This window comes from Barbus barbus (assembly GCF_936440315.1).
Source record: "Barbus barbus genome assembly, chromosome: 48".
Classification (NCBI taxonomy): domain Eukaryota; kingdom Metazoa; phylum Chordata; class Actinopteri; order Cypriniformes; family Cyprinidae; genus Barbus; species Barbus barbus.
In genome coordinates, this window is record NC_136726.1 from 16875511 (window position 1) to 16894816 (window position 19306).

General features: G+C 41.3%; 2 protein-coding genes across 2 annotated transcripts; both read left to right on the forward strand.

Moving 5' to 3' along the window:
* Nucleotides 1–371: 371 nt before the first annotated feature.
* On the forward strand, nt 372–1238 carry LOC306867021 (uncharacterized protein; the record flags this gene model as incomplete). Its single annotated transcript, XM_079412483.1, has 2 exons — nt 372–1061; nt 1182–1238. The coding sequence occupies 2 exons, from the start codon at nt 372–374 to the stop codon at nt 1236–1238; spliced, it is 747 nt and encodes a 248-aa protein (XP_079268609.1).
* A 1287-nt stretch (nt 1239–2525) lies between these two features.
* LOC306866468 (major histocompatibility complex class I-related gene protein-like) lies at nt 2526–5720 on the forward strand. Its single transcript, XM_079411698.1, has 7 exons — nt 2526–2687; nt 3849–4086; nt 4278–4539; nt 4681–4958; nt 5030–5146; nt 5290–5319; nt 5423–5720. The coding sequence occupies exons 1-7, from the start codon at nt 2658–2660 to the stop codon at nt 5461–5463; spliced, it is 996 nt and encodes a 331-aa protein (XP_079267824.1). The 5' UTR covers nt 2526–2657; the 3' UTR covers nt 5464–5720.
* Nucleotides 5721–19306: the final 13586 nt, after the last annotated feature.

Consider the following 19306-nt stretch of genomic DNA (forward strand, 5'->3'; position numbering starts at 1 on the left):
GACTTTTTAATCATGTATGTATGTAGTTCTGAACTCAATACAGAAGTACACAGTGTCCAAAACATTCACATCAAAATTATTTCCATAAATAATATCTCCTAATCTATCTTGAACGTGTCCTATAGCAGTCCTATACCGCTGCAGTCGCCACCTCCCACCTGTGCTGGAAGTGATGTGAGTTTTCCCAGAGACCCCCTGCCCCTGGTGTGATGTCTCTCTGCCGCTTTGAAATTCTTAAGCGCCTTCTGAGGTGCAACATCACACCTCTTCATCCAGGATATATTGGGCTGCTGCCTCCAGCTCTTTAGCATTCACTCAGGTACTAGAGAACGAGAAGGAAACATCTCCTCTGCTTTGAGAAGATCACAACCATGGAATTGAACTTTTCTCCTTATATGCGCCAGAGAGCCAAATGCCAGTTTGAATACGAGCGATCATCTACCACCATTGATGCTGGGTACTTCAGTGCCTGTGGCAGCCTTTCTCCAAGTTCCTCCATTGAATCTGGATGTTTTTCTCCACTTGCGAGCTGTTGGGGAGCTGGAAGACAGCCAGAGGCTGCTGGGATCGACTGCGTACCAGCTAAAAAACCCAGATTAGCTCTACCTGCTGATGGAAAGAGACGTTCCAGGTCTAAAAACCCTGGAATTAAGAGACAGACGGCCAGTGAAAGAGAGAAGCTCAGGGTGAGGGATCTGACCAAGGCTCTCCATCATCTCCGAACCTACTTACCTCCTTCTGTGGCTCCTTCTGGACAAACCCTGACCAAGATTGAGACCCTTCGCCTCACTATTAGCTATATCTCATATCTTTCTGCTCAGCTGGAACAGTCTGAGGAGACCTTCAACCAAGAAGCAACACTAAAAGACTACTCACAAGATACTTCAGAGAGGCTTGAGACTGGTCTGCTTTCAGAAACCTGGTGTCTGGATGAGCCACAGGGACTTGTGCAAGACAATGTCCAGTATTGTCCAACAATCACAACCTTCAGTGATTCACCACAACAGATGGAAAACAACTTTCCTTCTACTTCAAACTTCAGAGATGCACAATCCTGTATGGTAAGGAGCCTTTCCATTGTGTTTTGTTATTTGGCATATATTAAACATTCATTTAATCTTGATTTGTTGCATTGCACATAGCTGAATTTCTGTATCTAAATAGTTTTTTCCTGTTTACAGTTTCCCTGCTCAACACCACACGATGCTGCATACTACAGCCATGGGTTTCTTCAGTGAAGAACATGAGATTATGATGCCAAAATCAGATTGTTCATCCATAAACTAAGACCTTTTTAGTTTGTTACATTGTGAATTTATATATTTGTAATTATTTATCAAATAACGTATTTTTCTATTGAATAAATTGGTATATATATTGTATATTTATTTTCCTTTTTATAATAAATTCTTTGAAATTTTACTTTTTTGCATTTTTTTCATCCTTGTAGATGTTGAAAGACATACCTTGATGTACTGTACAATGTCTCTGCTTTATTCAACACAAAAGAGGTTGAATTTGAAATGAAACAATTTGTGTATGTAGGGTAAAGGTACTGCAAGCAATAATGTCCGTTTATTAATAATCTAATTTTATGATCTGTCATTACCAGTCTTACAAAACCCAAATGCTGTCACAATATCACTATTGAATCTATACAGTAGGTGGCAGTAAAGCCAAAGTGAACAACACATCAAATCTGTGGCTGTGACAATGAAAATGAAGTTTCTCCTTTGAAAATGATGGTGAAACAATAGCAGGAGATAGTAGTAGAACTACAAAGTCAATTTGGAGATTTATAAAGTGTCATACATTATAAATAGCATACATTAAAATAGAAAATAGTGAAATAGCATATTAGCTCTTCATGCTGTCGCCTACAATGGTTAAAGTAGGATAAAATATTTACTTATTTCTTCAACATTGTTTATTTGATCTAATAATAGCATCAATAATTTTGTTCTTAGGCTAGTGAAAAGCCATCCAAAGGTCATAAAAATGTTGTTATTTGATGAAGCATGAAGTATGAAGCTAGTCTTGCAAGTTTTATTTTGAGTTATGTCAGGCTGTTTAGGGTTACAAACTTTGGAAAATAATTAATTTATTATTTAAGTAAATATATTTCTCGTATATGCCTATTTATTCATTTTCTATATATATAGCCTATATATTCTCTGCTCGCAGAAGTGATGTGATATGAATGTGCGTATAAATAGTACGCCAAATAAAAATCGTGGTATTGATACGCAAAAATGGATTTTGGCGTGCATATGCTACCCGATGGGTAGGGTTAGGGTTGTGGGGTTGATACGTATCATATGTAGCCTACGCAAAAACTGCGTATCATATGCACGCCAACAAATTTCATATCATATGCACGCGAAAATTGCGTATTATATGCACGCCAAACACCCGCGTGTCATACGTCAAGTCCATTTTTCTTATCAATACTACGAGTTTTCATTTTTATTTTGGCGTGCTATTTATACGCATTTTCTTTTTCTCAAACATAGTCTGACTCCGTTACACTGTCAAAACAACAACATTCCAGCAGGAAGTAATTACGCCACAAGACTACTAGTTTAGTGTCAAACAGCACAAAGCACGCGATCCTTGGACAATCTCAACCATTATGGACAGAATGTTTTTCATTATTAATGTTTTGTTTCCAGCAGCTTCTCCAAGAGGTAAGTCTTACGATATTTAAAATATATGTAGAAATTTGAGTCGATTTTAATGTAGCATGGATCGCATGATCATTACTGATATACTTTTCGATTCAATGTAAGTTACTTTGAGAGTCTACATATGTTGTATTTTGCATTAAGAATTAAATTTTGCATGGTTGCTAGTAAAGAATATCCAAGAACATTCAAAAAAATGAAAGTGAAAGTCACACAAGATTTCAACTGGGGTGAATTAAAGTGAACTGGGCTATAAAAAAAATGAGGTTAGATAAGATTGGAATATTTTTCAGATTTAATAGTAAATAGCTGCAGATTATCCAGAAATGTTGCATAAAACTGCACTGTTTGAAAAACAACACAATTTTAAATTGTTTTTAAAAAGAAAGAAAATATAGTAAAACTGACATGTTTTACCTTAGAATCAAAACTAAGGAATATGATTAATTAATAAAGAAACTGCATGACATGGGTGTTGATCAAGTCAGGGTTCTCGAGCTTTTGTGTGATAAAAGCTTTTGTGTGACCCCCCCCCCCCCTCCCACACACACACACACACACACAAATATATATATATATATTTATTTTTATTTTTGGTGAAACAGATTTAAAACATGTAAACAAGCTGTTTTTGCCCATATGCTTGACATTTTTATATGATATTAAATGGTCACAATATCTTATAATTAGCCAGAATTAAAAACTCTGTTTAACAATTAATATAATTTAATATGAATCTCTGGAGTTGAATTACATGTTGGTATATAATTTCTATCTTTCTAGCTTTTGAACACAGTTCAAACATTTAGTTACCTTTATCTACCTCCATTATATACATGTAAGTGTTGTTATTATTGTGGTCACTTATTTACTCGACAGCTATTATAAAAATGTGATAATATTTTCAGATCAAGTCATTTTAGATTCGGTGTATGCTTTCTGGATGATAATAATTTCAATGTTACTGTAGAATAAAAAAAAACTCATATGATTAGTTAATTTTGAGGTTCAAAAGTTTGAGGTTTGTCAAAAGTCTATGTACATGTTATGCATCTACTATCCACTGACGGTTGAACAGTTCATGGTTAACTACTAAAAAAAGACCCCCCCCCCCCCCCAAACTATTATTGGTTATTGTTCTCTAAAGGTTCCCACTCTCTACAGATGCTTCTAACCTGCATAAATCGACAAACACAACTTCCTGAATTTACTAGCACAATAATATTGGACGACATCACAGTAGGATATTATGATTCTGAGACAAGAAGCTACATCGCAAGAGGAAATACTACAAATGAAGATGATGTGATAGATCCAGATCACCTCAATACCATAAGGGATTATATGATTGCTCATTTTATGGGAAGATCAGATTATCTGAGACCCATCAACCACACAGAAAGTAAGTTAATTTGGCTAAATTATGATACAGATTTTATATTTCTGCTTACAGTGTGACTGTTTTGATGTTTATGAATGAAAGACAGATGCATGAAGAAGGTTATTTTTCAAATAAATATTTTAATTCTCCTGATTAACGGAATGGTTCCTGTGGCCAGATGTCTTGACAAATCTTTCTTTCTTTTCATACAGGTCATGTAGTTTTTCAGGTGATGGTGCTTTGTGAACAGCTTAACAATGATAAGCCTGGACAAATGATCACCAAGAATGCATTTAGAGGCTCTACAATTGATGAACTGCGTTTTTTTGATGGCAAATTCACATATCAGGGTTCTTTAAATTACACAGCTCAACAAATAAAGCCTACTCTAGAACTGTCCATGTGGCGCCATGAGAATATATTCTACCCAGCCTGCATAAAAACTCTGAAGAATTACCTTGAAAAGAGAGGAAAGCAAGTAAACAGAAAATGTACATCAATGTATTGTCTTTTAATTTAGAGAAAAGTTCAGTGCAATTATATTGCAATTTCATACGTTAACCATACATTTTTAGATTTTTAGATTATTTTATTCTTTTCTCTCTCATTCTACAGTGAAACCCTCAGACTCATGCAGAAATCAAACTCTGATTCTGGAGGGTCTCGTGTGAGTTGTTTGGCAACAGGATTTTACCCTCGTCACATCAACCTGACCCTGTACAGAGACGGGCAGCCAGTAGCTGATGATGAGATCACTGGAGGAGATCTGCTGCCCAATGGTGACGGGACGTACCAGACGAGGAAGAGTCTGGAGATCAGTGCTGCAGAGAAACACAAATACACCTGCTCTGCCACACACCTCAGTCTGGACAACAAACTGGACATTGATTTAGGTAATAAGGTAATTACAAAAAAACAATATAACAATCAAACATCTAACAATCAAAACATCTTTATGTTTCAGAGTTTGATCACGGGGAACCATTTAAATCAGTGATTCCTTCAGTTCTGACGGTTTTGGCTCTGATGTTGGTGTTTGGAGCTGCAGCTGCTATAACTGCATGGAAAAGACGATGTGCAGGTGTGACAAGAATTTGTCTAAATGTCGAAAGATCCTAGAAAAGGAAATTAAAGCAATATTAAAAAAAATATTTAGAACCAGTTATGTTTCAAAAACAATCAAATTAGAAACAATAATCCTTTTGTCTTTCTTTTGGTGTTTAGATTCAATTAAATATGGTCATTCTACTTCTAGTAAGTACCTCTCATTATTTTAAGCTATTTGTTACTTTACAGCATTGTATAAAGAAAACATTTGCACACTATACATTCTTTAAACAATACATTTTGTTTTCAGCCTCTGCAGAAAGCGTGGACACAAAATTAGATTTCATGTGAATGCCATGACATGAATCTATAAATGTTACCGACACAATTTCCACTATAATTCACTGGTTGAGACCTAAGAGGTAAACAATTCTATGTCTGCAAGTGTCAGCCGCTGTCACACTGATTGATTAATTGTTACACTGTCATACCTTTCTATTCCTTTATGTAGAAGTGGAGATACTTTGAGCCGTTTACACCACAATTTGTATTCATTTATTTGATGGTGTTGATATGATGCAATGTTTATGTGTATATATGCTTTAATTAAAAAAAACAAATTGTAATAAAAAATGAGACTGAGATTTTCTAAAAGTTCATGCTTATATTGTTAGTGCTGAAGGTGAAAACAAAAAAGAGACGTGGTTTAAAAAGTATTGTTCTTTCTTTTCTTTTTTTTTATTCAAAAACTGAAACCTATTAGATATCCTCAAGATGCTGAAGAAAATCATTGTTATTTTATTTTTTTTCAGGACAGCTTAATTCAGCATTTGGAACAAGGAGTAAGTTGGGTTGTTTAGGTAGACCAGTGGTTCTCCATTCCAGTCCTGGAGTACCACTGCTCTGCACATTTGGTGTGTCTCTCTTATCTGATGCCACCACTGGCTTCTTGGCCGAAGACCTCCTCGCCTGAAGCATGGTCCACAGATCCTGCTTAGGCTGAGAGGTCCTCGGCCGCGCACCCTTCTTTCCACCCCTCTTTCCACCCCTCTTACGCTGACGATGTGCGCAGCGGCTTGGTGGGCAGGGTCGGAGCCTTCAGGGACGATGCCGCGTCAGGAGACAGATAGCCCGCAAGTGTCTGCTCCACACATGGCCCCATAACCGCGCTCCCTCGCCCCCATCACATTGCTATAGAAACCAGACGAGGGGGCAAAGAGGCGGGCCGAAAAAGGTTCTCCCCACGACCTCGACACCTCAGTGTGGATGTCGGGGAAAACGGCAGGCTCCGATGTGGAGGTGAGGTCTGAAACAGCTGGAAACGCTCATCCAGCTTGCCTCTCTGCAGTTCCACCAAACACTTGGCCGGCCAGTCGAGTCTCAACTTGGCAACAGCATGAGTGATCACCTCCACAAGCTCCTCATACTGGGGTGAAACAGGGGGTGCGACGTGTTCGGTGTCTCCCATGTCAACCTCCTTAGAGGAAGACAAGAGAAGTGCTGCCCGAGGGGAAGTAACTGCCAGGCGTGCTTCCGGACTCGGGGAGAGGTCGCGGGATCCAGCAGGTGAGGATGGAGATAGAGACTCGCTCGTCTCCGATCCCTCTGCAAAATCCCGTTGCGAGCCCCACGAGCGCCGTCTCCGCTACGCCTCAGCGACAGCGGGACCCGCGCCGCGGGGAACGCCAATGAAAGAACCCTCTCCTGAAAAGAGGGCCTTTCGGGAGCGAAGCACACGCAGAGGAACAGTGCGGACAGTCAGCCCCCTCGAGGGCTGCCTCCGCGTGCCTCGCTCCCAAGCAAAGCACACGCAAGCTGTGTGTATCCTCCGTACACAAATAACGTTTGCACGGAGGCACACACAGCCTGTATTGCGCCTCACTCCTCGCAAACTTTGTTTTACAAAGCCTCTTAGACATTTGCAAAATGGACAGACAACAGTAAATAGGACTTACAAGACACAGCTTGCGCTTAGCTGAATGACAGAAAGCTGACGCCGGTTGCACCGCACGTGCTTTTTTACCAGCTGGTCATTACGTCACCTCGCCCGTGACGTCCCTCCTATCCGTTGGACAGATTTCATTGGTATTCAGAGCCGGTTGCGCTGTAGGCGTTCCCCAAAGCATCTCCTGATGCAGCTTGAGTTCCTGAAGAGGAACTTTTTTAGTTTTCCTGGGTGTCAGTCATTGTACCTTTTCTATTGACTTTGCTTTTTTTAAGGTAACCACTGAGTGTTTTGATGCAGTATGGGTGGTATAAATGTTCATGATTCCTCTTGCTGATTTCAAGATGGGTTTTCAGCAAATGAGCTGAGATATTTAAAGAACCCTGATATGTAAACTTCTTGTCAACATATAGCAGTTCATCAGTGGTGGATCCTCTGACAGCATCCCGTGTGATCATTTGTCCCGGTTCACCATCATCCCTGAGCTCACACACAACCAGCCTCTGAAGGGCAACAACACGTATAATTGCAGGAAATTTTAAGGTAGTGGCTCTGATGATGGTGTTTGGAGCTGCAGCTGCGATAACTGCACGGAAAAGACAATGTTCAGGTACAAAGAACTGATAGTCTAAAGAGCCTATAGCAACAAAAATCTGAGTTTGGAACAACACAAATAAGTTAATGGCAGAATTTATATTTTTGGGTGAGCTATTCCTTTTAGGCAAATGCAATATATATATAAGCACAATAATTACTTTTTGTCTTCCTTTTGGTGTTAAGTTTCCATTAAAAGTCGTTATTCTACAACTTCTGGTAAGTATCATATTTGTTATTATACAGCAGTGGATAATGAAAATTAATTATAGAAAGTTTAGTTTTTTCATACACAAATTATATTTTCAGCATCTGAACAAAATGTGGACACAATATGAAAAGTTCCGTATCATCAGTATCATAAGACAAAGCAACATTGACGAGAAGAGAAACACCGTAGAACAGCAGACAAAATATATTCTGGCAAAGCGTGTTAAGGTTTCTTTTTTCTTTCTTTTTTTTTCTCGAAGAGATTTTGTTCTTTTTTTCTACCAGTTTTGCATATTCTTATAACTTATGTGAATACACAATTCCTACGATAATTCTCTGTTTAAGATCTAAAATGTTCATAGTACTATGTCTGCAAGTCTAGTCATTCATTTTTTTTAACCAAACATTTTGATTTGCTGACCTGTAAAAACATTTTACATGCCACTTACTACAATTATTTTTCATATAATCATTGGTGTTTTTGTTCTGTAATGTGGAGAAATGCTTTCAAACGACAGACAAAATATATTTTGTTAAACTTCTAGTTAATATCTCTAGACCTTCTGGCAATAATTCAGTTTCTTCTGGTGGTCTGTTAGTCAGAAAAGCTTGAGACAAATGTGAAAGGGGAAGTCAAGGCCTATTTATGGTGTAAAGCTTCTCCATACCAGAAGAATTACATGACTAGCAAAACATTAACAGCTAAAAAGCAGTGAACAATCACTAATGACCCAAATACGTGGAACAAGCCTGCAGTTATTTCAGTGTTGCTCATTTGTGAGGGCTGACTGAAAGCATATAGTCAGCAATATGGACAGCATTCTTCCTGTTTTTCTGCTTTCACTTCCAATAGCTGCTCCAAAAGGTTAGATTTTTCACTGAGAATATGTATTAAATAATATCTCCTCAAAATCAAGTTTCAGAAAATCACAGCTCAATTCTTGTAAATAGCATGTGTATAAAAGGCTCCTGGAGAAAGATAGACTTTTATTGAAAGACTTCTATTTTGATAGTTTAAAGAGTGCAGTTCCTGATGCATCCAGTAGGAGGTACTATCCTTCTAGTTTTTCTGCAGGTTACGTTATTATATTACTGACTGATCAGCGGCATACCTAGAAGTTACTTCCTGCCTGTGATTTGGATGTTCGTTGGTGTTTTGTGGTTCAAAGTGTTAGTACATGACCTTAAAGTAAGTTTTCTTTGATTTATACATTAAGCTATGTTTGGAGTGTATTACTTAACTTTGTACATTTTGTTTGGGCATGCCCGGGCATGTAACTACCCGCGGGTGATTGCTTGAAAAGCAAGACGTGCGATGCAATTAATGCTAAATACAGAGTAGTTTACATTGTAATCGATCTGTTAATGCGATGCTGCATACAGATTATCCAGCATTATTGTTCCTTTGATAATGCTATTTGACAACCTGCATTCAGTAATATCTTCCGCTACCAAAGTCATTTCATATGACCAAACTAATAGTTATATAATCTTCGATTGCACATCTCCTGCATATTTAGTGTTTGACTGTTATTTAGAGACAATGAATGTGTATCCATTTATTTTAATACTAATGTTATGTTCTTGTTATTTTTAGACTAATATTCAATACACTTTGGAAAGAAGTTCCTGTCTCCTCATTCTTTGTGTCCTGACCGACACTTCAGGAGTGTATGCTGATGTATAGTTAGAACCAGAGCCTAACAGTCTCCTTTCCTTTTCAACAACTGGTCCTTCGAGCCGGATTAGTGTTCATTCCTGAAACCATGGAGTCCGATGAGGAGATCATTGGGGCAACCAGACCAAAACGCCAAACACGTCCACCCGCCCGACTCCAAGACTTTGAAGTACAGTATGTAAGGGGCAGACCTGTAACTGAATATGCTAGCTCACCTTCCTGGGAGGTACCTTCTCATATGACACCTCTACAATCATCATGGGAGCATCCTGTCTACCTTGATGATGATGCGGCTCCTCGCACAGTCCCTCGGTTGAGACCAAGCTTCAGTTATACAGATCACAGGGAAACCCTCCCTCAGTCATTCATGTCAGCACAGCGGCCCAGTTATCCTGAACCTGAACCCTATAATGAGCTCCAAGCTATTCGCCGAGAGAATGCACAACTGTTGCAATCACAACAAGCCTTCCGTGCTGACCTGATGGAATTGAAAGCAGTTCGTACTGAGTTCAATGAACTTGTAAAAGTTGCCCAAACTCTTAGGGCCGACCTTAGCCTAAGTAAAAGCCATCACAGTCCTCCAGTACGACCAGTCCCCCACTTGCCATCTGATCCTCCCGGCCACATAGATCAGACAGATCAGATGTCGGCTGATGTAGAAGAGGGTTTTGAGCTTCCCCCTTGGCCTGAGCCCGAGCCAGAACTGAGAAGAGGTATGGAGACTTTAAAGTTATCGAAACCTAGCCCCGCTACCTACGAACCAGAGGTACCAAAGTATTCCAAGATTTCCCAGGCTCCCCTTTCACAAGCATATCAACCTTCTCAGTATTATTCTCAAAGCCCAGATGTGCTACCTCCGCCTCCAACACCTCAAGAACTCAGAGAGTTGTTATCCTCAGCTGCACCGCCCTTATATTGGAAACCCTCACGGGCCCAAATTCCAGTTCCCTCTTCCCAACATGGGGCCATACCAGGTCAGGCAAATCGTCCAGCCCCCCCAGTTAAGGTAGAGTCAAATATACCACTTTTAACCCACACCTCAAGATCAGAGTCCGTCTATAGAGGGCCTACCCCTTCTATCCCCAAGTTCAACCGGCCAGATCCAAGCGAGTTCGCCAGACTTCGAATCGCTTTGGAGAACCTGCTTCCTCCAGATGGGACTGAACTTTTTAAATATCAAATACTCGTAGACCACTTAAAGTTGGAAGAAGCTAAGCTGATTGCAGATGCATTCCTGAATTCCCTTACCCCTTTTACCGACACCATGGTGGCCCTTCATGAGAAGTTTGGTCAGCCCCACCAACTAGCATTGAGGAAAATTGCCAGTGTCCTGGAAGCCCCTGATGTGAAGCGTGGGGATACCATAGCATTCCAGAAATTTGCTCTGCAGGTACAGTCGTTGGTAGGGTTGTTGAAAACTTTGGGATCTGAAGGTGACATTGAGCTGAATTGTGGGTCACATGTTGCCCGTCTTTTGAGCAAGCTTCCTTCTGATCAGAGAGCAGAGTTCCGCCGTCATATGTTCCGGCAACCTGGAACTACACCTACTCTGCATGACCTCTCAAACTGGCTGCGCTATGAAGCGTGGTGCCATGACTTTGATGTTGAGATTGCCTCACGAGGATTTCAAGACCGACAGCCTTCTCGACCTGTACAGAGTAAAAGGACTGTAGCCGTTCTTCATGGGGTTGGAGAGACGCCAAATTTTACTTTCCAGTCTCCTCAGAAAGGTACCACTCAAAAGACAAAACCAATTGAAGTGAAACGGTTCTGTCCCTTCTGTGATAGTACAGAGCATTATTTAAGTCAGTGCAAAGAATTTGCTAAACTCACCACTGACCAGGCCAAAGACTGGATTCGAGACAATAATCGCTGTTGGCGCTGTGCCAGGACTCATCATGCTGCTCAGTGTGACCTGAAGAAGCCCTGCAACCTGTGTCAAGGGAAACATCTTCGTCCACTTCACAAGGTAAACGTCAGATCCTCCCAAAATGATACAGTCAGTGATGAGAGGACCTGCCTTACCAATTCCTCTCCAGACAGATTTTACCTGGACAAACCCATTGTTGGGAACCGTGCCATGCTCAAGGTAGTACCTGTGCATATTCATTATGAAGACCGTACTTTAGATACCTTTGCACTTCTGGATGACGGCTCTGAGAGAACTATCTTGCTCCCCACTGCTGCCAAAGCCCTCGGCATTCGGGGCACACCGGAAGATCTTCCCTTGCACACTGTGCGACAGGACATTGAAGTTCTTCATGGATCGTCTATCTCCTTCCAAATATCCCCAACCTACAAACCACAAACCCTGTACAAGATTGAACATGCCTTCACTGCGGACAGCCTCAATTTGTCTCAGCAGTCTTATCCTGTGGATCAGCTACAGAAGAAGTATCAACACTTACGTGGTCTTCCCATCCTGCCAGTGAAAGATGCTCAGCCTCTACTATTGATTGGATCAGATCAGCCACATCTCATTACCCCGATCGAACCTGTCAGATTAGGATCTCCAGGTGGACCTGCTGCTGTCCACACACGCCTGGGATGGACCCTCCAGGGCCCTGCCTCATTCATGGGGCGGCCTGCATCCTCCCAACAATGCCTGCTGACATCTGTCCCTCCAACACAAGATGAGCTCTTTAAGAACGTCCAAAGACTCTGGCAGATAGAAGTTGTCCCCCACAGGGATGATAGAGATGTGACTCGATCCAAACAAGATCAGGAGGCTTTAAAGCTACTTGAAACCAAGACCATCCGCACAGAAGTGAACGGCATCCTTCGACTGGCAACACCCTTACTATGGCAGAAGGATATGCCTCAGTTGCACGCCCCTAAGGAGTCAGTCATGCCTAACCTGCGCAGTATTGAGAAACGTTTGTTGAAGGATCCAGTGAAAGCAGAGACCTACAGAGCAGAGATGGAGAAGCTCAAGCAGACAGGAGCTGTCCGGGAAGTAACTAAAGAGACAGCAGACTCTGACAAATGTTGGTATATACCTCACCACCTTGTCAGTCATAATGGGAAATCTCGTGTTGTTTTCAACTGCTCCCACCAATATCATGGGCAGAACCTCAACCAGTATCTGCTGCCTGGCCCTACACTTGGCGCATCGTTACTTGGAGTGCTCCTCAGATTTAGGGAACATCCAGTCGCAGTAAGTGGTGACATCAAGGCGATGTTCCATCAGGTCTGCCTCCTTCCTGATGATCGTCCCCTACTGCGTTTCCTCTGGCGTGATCTGAAAATGGATGAGCCCCCTAAAGTCTTTGAATGGCAGGTGTTACCATTTGGCACTACATGCAGTCCATGCTGTGCCACTTATGCTCTGCAGCGCCATGTGATCGAGCACAGCATGGCTGATGAGTCTATTAGGTTCTCAGTAGAGAAATGTTTTTATGTAGACAACTGCCTTCAGAGTGTGGGCACCCCTGAGGCAGCAAGGCACTTGGTTGACAGACTGAGAGAGATGCTTTCCAAAGCTGGATTTGAGATAAGACAGTGGGCCAGCAATGTCCCCGGGGTTCTGAGTCACTTACCCACAGAAGCTCAAGCTGAGAGCCTGGAAATTTGGTTAGCTCAAGATAAGACCGACATATCAGAGTCAACCTTAGGCCTACTCTGGGACTGGCAGACAGATACCCTGTCGTTCAAGCACCGACCTGTAGTGTATGAGGCTCCCACCCTCAGGAACATTTACAAGGTCTTAGCTACTCAATACGACCCCCTGGGACTTCTTTTGCCCTACACCACGCGAGCAAAGGTTATAATCAGGCAGCTATGGAATAAACAACGAGGTTGGGATGACCCAAACTTACCACCAGAGCTCCTGCGGTCATGGCATATCTGGGAGAATGAACTTCAGTACCTGCCAAACCTCACCCTACCTAGGACTTATGTCCCTCCTGAGGTGGAGAAGGATGGTGCCTCCCATGAAGTCCACATATTTTCAGATGCTTCAGAACAGGCATACGGAGCTGTGGCATACTTGAGGACCACGGACAAGAGAGGCCAAGTGTACCTGTCGTTCATGGTAGCTCGATCCCGGGTGGCCCCCAAACGTTCTCATTCAATTCCGCGATTAGAGCTTTGTGGAGCACTTGTGGCCGCGCAGTTAGCTAAATTGCTTCGGAAGGAACTGACCTTGAAAATAGAGACCACAGTGTTATGGACAGACTCTTCCACTGTCCTTACCTGGCTGAGCTCTGAATCCTGCCACTACAAAGTTTTTGTTGGCAATAGAGTCGCCGAAATCCAGGAACTAACAGAAAATTGTTCCTGGCGCTATGTGGATTCTGCTAGCAATCCCGCAGACGACCTCACCAGAGGCAAACCGCTGACTGTCCTTACCGAGATGAACAGATGGTCTCAAGGACCTCCTTTCTTACTCCAAGATCCAGCCAACTGGCCAGTGATGCCAGGTACAGACCCGGCAGATGACCCCACCGAGCTACGGAAGTCTGTCTTCTGCGGCACAACGGCAGTACCACCCCAACCCATTATACCTGATGCTTTGGACTGTCATACTTGGCAAGAACTCCTGGATGCCACTGCCAAGGAAATTCAGGTGAACCCTACCTCTGCTTCCTTTCCTGATGCGGACGATTATCGTCGAGCGGAGATCCTTATTCTTAAACGGGTTCAACAGGAGTCATTCCCCAATGACTATGAACGTTTAGAGAAAGGGAAACCAGTGTCTTCTGAAAGTCGCCTTCTTACCTTAGCTCCTGAACTGGACAAATCTAGTAGTTTAGTCCGAGTGGGAGGTCGCTTGAGGAAAGCTGAGTGCATTGATGAATCTACCTTACACCCCATTGTTTTGGACGCTCATCATCCAGTTACACAGCTACTAATTAAGCATTATGATTGCAAGCTACATCATCCAGGAGCTGAGCGTGTGTTTGCCGAAATCCGGCGCCATTATTGGATTATCCGTGGCCGTGAAGCCATTCGTCGGCACCAGCATAAGTGCTTTGAGTGTCAGCGTTGGAGAGCTCAACCAACTATTCCCAAAATGGCAGACCTGCCTTCCGCCCGTCTCCGTCTCCACAAACCTGCCTTTCACTCCTGTGGTGTAGACTGTTTTGGGCCAATGCTGATTAGAATTGGGAGACGCACAGAAAAACGCTGGGGGATCATCTTCAAGTGTTTAACCACTAGAGCGGTACACTTGGACCTCCTCAATAGCATGACTTCTGATTCCTTCCTAATGGCTCTCAGGCGATTTATAGCACGAAGGGGAACACCAGCAGAACTGTGGTCAGACCAAGGTACGAATTTTAAAGGAGGTGAGAGAGAACTGAGAGAAGCCTTTACTGAAATGGCTCCCGAGTTACAGAAACAGCTTTCTCGTCAAAGGATCCATTTTCAGTTCAATCCTCCAGCAGCCCCACATTTTGGAGGAGTGTGGGAGAGAGAGGTACGATCTGTAAAGTCAGCCCTTCATACCACCGTAGGAACTCAATCAGTTCCAGAAGAAGTCTTGCTGACCGTCCTTTTAGAGGTGGAAGCTATTCTGAACTCCAAGCCTCTAGGTTATGTGTCATCTGATGTTGCGGACATTGACCCAGTGACCCCAAACAGCCTGCTCATGGGGCGGCCAGACGGCTCCTTGCCACAGGTAATCTACCCAGAGTCCGAATTGTTGAGTCGAAGGCCCTGGAGGCATTCGCAGGTTCTAGCTGATAACTTCTGGTCCAGGTTCATCCGAAACTACCTTCCAGGCCTCCAGACACGGCAAAAGTGGCAATCCTCTCTCCCGGACCTAACAGAGAAAATGGTCGTCATGATTGTTGATCCCCAGATGCCCAGGGCTCTCTGGCCTGTTGGGCATGTCATCAAGACGCACCAAAGTTCGGATGGACATGTCAGATCTGCTGATGTGGATATTAAGGGGCAAGTCTACACTCGACCAGTAGCACGCTTAGTGATCCTCCCAACCCTGCCCGAGAGCGGGACCTGTCTTAACTTAGGGTGACCCGGTAAGTCACCTTTTAGTAGGAACAAAGTTGCGCAGCACCTTTGGGGGCGGCTGTATAAAAGGCTCCTGGAGAAAGATAGACTTTTATTGAAAGACTTCTATTTTGATAGTTTAAAGAGTGCAGTTCCTGATGCATCCAGTAGGAGGTACTATCCTTCTAGTTTTTCTGCAGGTTACGTTATTATATTACTGACTGATCAGCGGCATACCTAGAAGTTACTTCCTGCCTGTGATTTGGATGTTCGTTGGTGTTTTGTGGTTCAAAGTGTTAGTACATGACCTTAAAGTAAGTTTTCTTTGATTTATACATTAAGCTATGTTTGGAGTGTATTACTTAACTTTGTACATTTTGTTTGGGCATGCCCGGGCATGTAACTACCCGCGGGTGATTGCTTGAAAAGCAAGACGTGCGATGCAATTAATGCTAAATACAGAGTAGTTTACATTGTAATCGATCTGTTAATGCGATGCTGCATACAGATTATCCAGCATTATTGTTCCTTTGATAATGCTATTTGACAACCTGCATTCAGTAATATCTTCCGCTACCAAAGTCATTTCATATGACCAAACTAATAGTTATATAATCTTCGATTGCACATCTCCTGCATATTTAGTGTTTGACTGTTATTTAGAGACAATGAATGTGTATCCATTTATTTTAATACTAATGTTATGTTCTTGTTATTTTTAGACTAATATTCAATACACTTTGGAAAGAAGTTCCTGTCTCCTCATTCTTTGTGTCCTGACCGACACTTCAGGAGTGTATGCTGATGTATAGTTAGAACCAGAGCCTAACAGTCTCCTTTCCTTTTCAACAGCATGAGCTAAACAGAACAATAATGTGCTTCCAGTGGGCTACATTTAAATGAAAACAAAACAATATTATTAGTTTATGTAAGCTTGCTTATAGACTTTTGAGGTTTTAATATTTGGTGTTATTTTTCAGCATCGAGTGAGTTAAGAATATTTAACCTTTTTTTTTAGCGATGCCTGTTCAATATTCAATGTTTGTACAGATTTAACATAATAATAAATATAAACACCAGTACACTTCTGCTTGGTTCTGTTTCACAATGTTGACTCAAGAGTTAATATGCATATTTTGGCTTAAAAATGTCCTGGTGCATAACAACTCTTGATTCCATAGAGAACTTCAGGAGGAAGCAAAACTCAGAAGAATTATCTGGTCAGTCGCAGCAGATCGTGGTATATGTATTTTGCAGGCCTGTCTACTATACAGATTTGTTTTTTTAAAAGCAAATAAAAATAACAGAAAAATATAAAAATACACAAAACAAGTAAAAAAAAAAATCAACTTTAAATGTTCAATTTTATGTTTTATTTCACAGGCTCTCACTCTTCAAATCATCCTACTGGAAGCACATTGTTATGTTCAGTTATTTACCGCTCCCTCAAGTTACACTATAGTTAATATGTGATCTTCCTTTTGGGCAGTCGTGGCCTAATGGATAGAGAGTTTTCCTTGTAACCTGAAGGTTGTGGGTTCAAGTCTCAGGTCCGGCAGGGATTGCAGGTTGGGGGAGTGAATAACCAACACTCTCTCCACCCTCAATACACACGACTTAGGTGAGACCCTTGAGCAAGGCACCGAATCCCCAACTGCTCCCTGGGTGCCGCAGCCCACTGCTCAGGGTGTAATTTCACTACTGTATGTACATTTGGATGGGTTAAATGCAGAGCACAAATTCCGAGTATGGGTCACCATACTTGGCCACACACCACTTCCTTCCCTTTTAATTTGTTTCTTTTTTCTACTGTCATTGGTTATGCTTTAGTATTAGTAAGTAAGGTGAAAAAGCAAAAGTAAATCTTGGTTTGAAGAGACATTTGCAGTGCAATTTCTAAGAAAATTTGAATTAAATTTTGCAAAGTTTTGTAAAGACTTTTGAAATCTTACCTTCTGGAGCAGCTATTGGAGATAAAAGCAGAAAAATCTGAAGAATTTTGCTCATGTTGCTGATGACATACTTACTTGCAAACGATCAATTATGAAGTATCTTTCCACCCTGATACAGCATGAGTTAGTAATTGTTCACTGAGCTTCACAGCTTTTAATAATTAGCTAGTCATTAAAAAATGCTTCTAATAGATAACCTTTGCACCACAAACAGACCTTGACTTCCTTTTTCACATTTATCTGAAACCTTCCACCATGGCTAACACTGACCAAATACCTATACTGAGTATATATATATATATGTGTGTGTGTGTGTGTGTGTGTGTGTGTGTGTCTGTGTGTCTGTGTGTATATATATATACAAACACTCACATATGTTACTGACTGTGTCAAAATTATTTTACACATTTATGTTGATGATAGCTGAAAACTTTTTCCTTGATGCTGCATCCACACCACTAGGTGCAAGTTTTGTTTAGCAGGAAGTACCGACACACATTAGAATAAGAAAATGACTCTGAAGGCCCTCCAGAATCTGAGTTTTCTTTCTGGATTAATTTTATTCTGGGTTTTCTTATACAAGGAAGTGGCAAAAAACAGGAGATAAATGCAGTAAATCAGTGAGCTATGCACTTTCCAAAGCTGATTGTCCAGAACAAAGCATATTTAGTCTTTGTTTTGACAAACAGAAATTTTGTATTTCATGTTTTAACTGATATTATCTCTTTCTGAGGTAATTTTTCAGAGGTTCTATGCAAGCTGGGTAATATAAATGTTCATTCCACCAGATGTCACTATACATCGTTTAGATTAAATTATATTAAATAGCTTTGGTTCAGTCAACCTAAATAACTAAAGATAAACTTACTCCTTTATGTTCCAAATGCTAAATAGAATGTTTTGTTTTTTTCATCAGAGCATTAACAAGCTTTTTCTTCAGCGTCTTGGGAATATCTAATAGGTTTCCGTTTTTAAATACAATCAAAAAGAGAGAAAGAACAACACTTTCTTAATGGGGGGTACAATGCTGTTTCATGCATTCAGAGTTGTTTACACTGTTAAAGAGTTGGATTCTCATGCTAAGCATGGACAAAGTTTCAAAAAACTATTTGGACATATAACAGAGTATTTCTGTGCCAAACATCTCACTTCCGGATTTGTACAAGTTTCGGAGAGTTTTTTTCGATCGTGGCTCTTGCTGACGTAACTGACGGTGGAACTCCTTATATGGGCATTTCTCCCGGAAGAACACGCCCGTGCATGCATCGCGATCCTCACTGCAGAACACAAGATCCAGGGGGTGTGGTTGTGGATCTTCATTTTTAAGGCTATATATGATTCAGTCTCATACAACCCGAATTTCGGAAATGTTGGGACGTTTTATACATTTGAATAAAATTAAAACTAAAATAATTTCAAATCACATGAGCCAATATTTTATTCACAATAGAACATAGATAACATAACAAATGTTTAAACTGAGAAATTTTACACTTTTTTGGCACAAAATGAGATCATTTCAAATGTGATGCCTGCTACAGGTCTCAAAATAGTTGGGACGGGGGCATGTTTAACATGGTGTAGCATCTCCTCTTCTTTTCAAAACAGTTTGAAGACATCTGGGCATCGAGGTTATGAGTTTCTGGAGTTTTGGTGTTGGAATTTGGTCCCATTCTTGCCTGATATAGGTTTCCAGCTGCTGAAGAGTTTGTGGTTGTCTTTGATGTATTTTTCATTTATTGATGCGTCAAATGTTCTCTATAGGTAAAAAAATCTGGACTGCAGGCAGGCCAATTCAGCACCCGGACTCTTCTACTACAAAGCCATGCTGTTGTAATAGCTGCAGTATGTGATTTTGCATTG